At 35.1% G+C, this 6,000-nt stretch overlaps 1 protein-coding gene across 2 annotated transcripts in view; it reads left to right on the forward strand.

The window, feature by feature from the left end:
• Positions 1-5,873, forward strand: part of ZC2HC1A (zinc finger C2HC-type containing 1A) — a 31,489-nt gene extending 25,616 nt beyond the window's left edge. Inside the window, exons 8-9 of one of the 2 annotated variants that reach the window (XM_088176553.1) lie at positions 3,603-3,710; positions 4,365-5,873. In XM_088176553.1, the coding sequence (XP_088032679.1) occupies positions 3,603-3,710; positions 4,365-4,551 (295 nt within the window). In that variant the 3' untranslated portion in view covers positions 4,552-5,873. The remainder of the gene's footprint in view (positions 1-3,602; positions 3,711-4,364) is intronic. The other variant, XM_088176559.1, reaches the window with a different exon arrangement.
• The last annotated feature ends 127 nt before the right edge of the window (positions 5,874-6,000 follow it).

Consider the following 6,000-nt stretch of genomic DNA (forward strand, 5'->3'; position numbering starts at 1 on the left):
TAGCTTAGTTACTACAATTGCTTAAAATAGGCCCTATCCATAGAGCAGTGCTTTGATTTTTCTTCGCCAGCAAAATTCTTTAAAAGTATAGGCACTGCTTCTGTTCTTTATATAATCCCTGTTGTTCTTACTCAAGTATCTACTGAGTTCAAGAATTAAATCTGCCTTACTTGCAGTAGGTTATTCAGTATATTGCATGCCAACAGCATTCAGCAAGTGTGAATAGTTCCTAGCCATTCTTAAATTCAGCATAGCAGTGTGGATGGTTGCAGTTTATGGCAAAGGTTTCTGGACTTTGGGACGTATGCCATTAGTCAGCAGAAAGTTATTTATGACTTGGCACAGAACTATGAGCTGTTGTGGGTGACGGCTGTCAAGAATATCTGAAAACACTGTCTAAGAAGCAAGACGTATGTATCAGTATTTTAATATAGAATTTAACCAAATTATGAATGCATGCATAGAAAAAGTACCATCAAAAGGCCAAATGAGCCTGTAAAGAAGTAAATATTACAAATCAGTGTGGTCTATCTATTTTGCAAAAGCAAAATTACTCCTAAGCAGGAAACTGTGCCCTTGATGAACATCAGCTGCCCATGTTGTCTTCCGTATAAGTGCTGTAGGAGAGGAGTAGTTTCTTTAACAAATTACTTTCAGATTTTAATTTTGCAAGCACTGGTAATTCAACTAGATGTACAAGATAAGGGAAGGGAAGTCACTTTCAATCTTATTTATTTTAAAATAGAGAGTGGATAAAATTTTCTTTAGAATATGTCTAGATTTTAAGAGTTCCAGGTGGTATTGATGCCCAGACTCATCTGTGGTGGCACATGCTGAAATAACAAAAAATACCTGACTTTGGAAGGCATATGTCTCTAGAGATCAGATTGCAATTTCAATCAGGATGCAATTTCAAGATTTTTCACCAAACATACATGAAACTTGATGCAAATTGTGTATCTAAATCTGGGCTGAATAAAGTTGTAGACAGTGGTAACCTACTCCTTGTGTTGATTTACTCATCAAAAATGTCAGAAATCACAGAATGGGTAAGGCTGGAAGGGAAGTTTCTGGTCTGAAAATATATTTGAGATTTCTTCTATATTTTTAGAAAGCTAGTTGTGGAAAAAGACAGCAGAAAGCTGTGTTTATACATCTTGGAATGAAGATGTCCTGTTAAATCTTTAATGAGTGATGTTTTATCTTTTCATGAGACTTTGCCTCTTTGATATACAGGGTGGACTGTGCACTTTGAATGTGACTTTTCAGTACATCGATTTCCTCCCTTCTGCAGCTCAGTCAGTGGTCTGAAAGCTGTATTAAGACACTGATTTTTCTGAAATTTCTTTTGTATACAGCTAGTACTAAAGCACCATATGAATTTTCAGAGTACTTAGTGAGATGAGGGTGTATGATACAATTGAAACACAGGGAAAAATAGTGGACTGGTTTTCACGTCAATTCATTTCAGCTATCCAGGACTCCTAACAAGATGTGCAAAACTGATTCAAAGTACACTCTGAAGAGACTGCAGTTTAAGAAATTAATGCTGTTAGTTTTGAGAAAGTGTGTTGGTCCCAAGGTGAAAATCCAGAGAAAACTGAGTCAGTAATAATTTTGATTTTTTTTTTTTTTTATTACTTGGAGCTGTCTAAACAGGAAATGAGACAATTCTATTCTTAGCTTCATTGCCTGTTCATCCCTGATCCATGATGATCCCATAATGTTTCTGTGTGTGCAGCTGAATTTTTCTTTATATGCTTTTCTGTCTTCCGTAACAGGTAAAGTAACAGTCCAGTATGTTCTTTCTTCTATAGAGCTTTAATGAGTTTTACTCAATTATAAGCAAAGGTCTCTCTTCATTGTATGAGCACAAGATGAGTATTTAGCATCTGTACATCATAGCAGTGTAATTCAGGTTACATTTAGAACTTTTATTCTAGAATTCTGTAACTTCTGAAAGGCTGACATAACTTCCAGTAAGTTTTAATTCTGATATAACTGATGTAGTGCTTTTCAGTCTGCACAGTATTTTTTTTTTATTAAATCCATCTTTTAGAATCTCCTTGGAAAATGAGGGGGCAGACAGGAAAACTAATGGAGAAGGTTAGCGTCTGCCCAGTGACCCATGATCTTTGATCATTCCACTCTGCCTGTTGCAAAGAGAAGCCATCCTTGTTAAACAGAAATACTTTAGTTAGATATAATTTCAATTTATTTAATCTTAAATTTAGTTGCTGATTTCCACCATTGTGTTTAATGATTTGATCACTTTTCCACTGGTTGAAGTGATAGAGGGAGCTGAAAAGCCATCTTTATTCTATGTGCATGACAGAGAGAAATGTTTATGCAGCATGTCTATAATTCAGGAGTTATTACATGTTCCTCAGTTGTGTCAGTGCTACATTTGAAGTTACTGGTGTTTAATCCATTTCCTTATGTGTGGTTTGAAAACCAAACCAAGACCAGATAGTTTTTAATTATTAAAGGAGCAGTTAGGTTTATCTGAAGGGAACGAATGGTCTCTTGGTGACTAATTTTTTTTAATGGAGACTTGTTTTAGTTTTTTTAATGTCCTTGAGCAAGTCACAACTTAAATTTCATTTATGCATTGGTGTTCAAGAATGAGAACAGAAAAACTTGGCTATGCACATGATGTCATAGTCTGAAGATTTGCCAGAGAAAAAGAAATCCCAGTGAATGGTAATTCTTTTGAGCAATGATGAAAACTTCTGTCCTTGATCATTAATGATAAAACAATGCCCCTTCCAATTTATCTTTTTAGTGCTACTCAAAATCTTTCAGGGAATTCTGATGTTTCTCTACTCATCAAAGCCAGCAGTAAGATGTTTTCAGTGTTTGGGATGTGCTGATCATTGGGATGTATTGGGATTGCTGGGATGTATACTAGCTTCTCATCATACTCATGAGTCCTGAGGGAAGCAGTTTCCATATCTGTGGTCATACTATTGACCCAGACTTCAGGAACACTGACAGTTGAGAAGAAATTGATGCCCTAAAGCCCACCTGGATACACTTCATTTTTTCTCCTTCTGTTTATATTCATGAGTATAATTGTGCTTTGAAGAAAAAGGATTTACAGCATTATCTTAAGACGAAAAAAGTATTGTTCACTCACTTCATATTGGTCACAAACTATTGAAATTATGGTATCCTTTCTACAGATCTTAAACTATTGAAATCTGCAGTCATCTGCTCTCTATTTTCCTTAAAGACCTGCCAGGTCAAAAAAGTGACTTATGAATTGTCAGGGTAGACATTAGAATGTACTGAGCAACCAATAATGCAGGATCTACCTGTTAGGAAGTGAGACACATGTACAGGAAGGGACTTGCTGTTTCATTTAACTTGTCTTTGTAAGGTTCAATTCATAACAGTTCAAACCATGGAAGTTCACGCCAAAGCTCCTCTGTCTGCTGTTGGTAGAAAATTAGTTGTTCTTTTTTCATACAGTTAACTAATGTGTAGATTGATGCACTTTTATATGTGTGTATATATAAATATATAAAATTTGAAAATGCATATTCTTGTATGTATTTCTCTGTATGTGTATAAATCATCAGATATGTCTTCTGTTTTAGAGGTGCAACAAAAACTCGGACATCAACCCCTCCTAGTGTGGCAAGAGCCATGAGCACAGGTGCTTTAACAAACAGAAGAAAAACTAGCAATTCAGACACTAACTTAAGGTAGCTTTTAACTTTGTGGATTTTGTCATTAATAGAGCCTTCATTAAAGGGGATTACTTACTACAAAAGAAGTTGGGGAATGTATTATTCTCTGCAGTTAATAGATGATCAGTATTATTTATGCTCAATATATTTTGCGTGTTTATCATCTGACAGCACACCTTTGTCATCAGCTGTCTGAGATGTGCACAGAAAACTCCGTTGGAAATGTCAAAATACTGCTTGGGAGCTGTTGAAAAAATAACCAAATATTATTTCAGTAGAAACTGAATTAAATCTGCATGCTAAGCGCACAAATTGTCTTGCCCTTTTAAACGGTAGGATGAAAATTGTATTGCTTGTTTAGCCTTCCTTTTTTTGACAAGCTATGTTTTAAGTTTTCAAACACTCCAGTTAATCTAAGTAGGCAATGAAATATTTGATCCTGCTCCTTGAACTCTGGCGTTTTTGTTTTCTTGCAGGGAAGGTGGGTATCTGGAGATACATTTAGCAGCCTGGGTAGCATTGTATATAAGATATACCACTGTAAATAGGAAGTGCAGGCCTGAAAATGACAGTGACAACCACTATATTCATTGCCAGGATTTGACTATTTTTACATTAAGTTGTACAGAACTGACTAACAGAGAATATTCTTCATCTGGGAATTTTCAGGTCTGACGGGAAAACTGGGTGTGACAGTGGAGATTACCCATCCTCAGTCAATGGAGGAAGTGCAAAAAGCAGTGAAGGAATTTCACCTGTACAGTTATCCAAGTTCTGCCATGAATGTGGAACAAAGTATCCAGTGGAATGGGCAAAGTTCTGCTGTGAGTGTGGAATTCGAAGAATGGTTGTGTGAACACATTCTTTAAAGCAGAAAGAAAACAAGAAATTGGAACATCTGCTATGTACTGTTGCATGGAAAGCTTGAGCACTCCATCCAGTTAGACTTTATGCTGCAAGCATCGAAACATCATTTTGCAATTTTCTGAGTGCAATCTTCTGGTTACACAATTATTTATAAACAATGATATATACTGTATATAAAAATAGCAGCTACCTAAACTGTGCCATTCAAGGAAATACTTTTTACTCTTTGTTGAAAATATTAAAAATTAAGGTAAAAATGCATTAAGTAACCTAGGTAGCAGAAGAGGTTCAATGTTATTTTTTTTTGTAAATCCTACTAGGCAAAGGATTTTTTAAATCTCTTATGTAGGGTAATACTTACCTATAGGGAACTAGCCATGAACAACTTGGGCTTCAAAGGTTTCTCTGTTGGAGGCATTTCCTTCATCTGTGACAGTACCCTAGATGCTGTCTTCTAAGTGAAAACAACATGAGCAACTCCTTATAAATTCCTAGATAAAAGTGTCAAAATTTCGGATCTTTAAATTTTAACAGTAATATGCGAATTGGACTTTCCAGTTACTTCCTATGAATTTTTTAAAGAATTGAAGCAGAAACACTACCTGAGAATTCTCTTTGTATCTAAGAAGAAAGGCAAGATTTTCTTTTTGTGGCTTTCCATGTTCTGTTTTTCAGTAAAAACGTGTTAATATTTTTATGTATTTATAAGGACAAATATGGCATTAATTTTATTATTATTCATTTTATTAAGTTCCTTTTGTTTGGTAATATTTGTCTTCCTCCTCCTGTGCTCCACCATGACTAGCCTATCTAAAGGTGTTGTGCTTTGTCCGATTTCCAAAGGTCCTGCTCATTTTTTTTCTTTTTCCTCATTTCCTCAAGGAAAGTCGAAGTCTATGCTTATCCTACCTAAATGTTGAACTCTTATTTTGAAAACAGCCTTCTTGATGTATCCAATACCAAAAATAAAAAATAGTTCTATAAAAATGAATGCTATTAGAGCAGTAGATCTTGATGTAAGTAGTGAATCTTTTTTATTCTTATTCCTATGAAAATAGCACGGCTTACACATATGAATGCATAAGGGAGTAACTGTGCTTCACTGGCATATGTGCCAATACCTGACTTTTTTTTTTTTCCAATTTTGTGTATTCCCAATCTCAAAAGAGCAGTCTGTTCAAGTTATTAATAGACTTCACATTAATCCATTAGGAAGAAGGGAGAGACTTAAAGTTGTTGGGCTTTTTACTAATTACTCAGTAAATTAGTAAATTACACATTTACTAATAAAACCATTCACAAGCCAAATCACTGAACTTGTATCTTAATGTAGTAATTTATTTTGTGAAGTTTTGCTTTGAAGCACTTGCACCATTTTCATTATGCGTGACAGAACAATCTGAAACAACTGTGCCTTTCCCACAGTAACTGCATTTTT

This window comes from Sturnus vulgaris, chromosome 1, assembly GCF_052056855.1.
Source record: "Sturnus vulgaris isolate bStuVul1 chromosome 1, bStuVul1.hap1, whole genome shotgun sequence".
In the NCBI taxonomy this organism is placed as follows: domain Eukaryota; kingdom Metazoa; phylum Chordata; class Aves; order Passeriformes; family Sturnidae; genus Sturnus; species Sturnus vulgaris.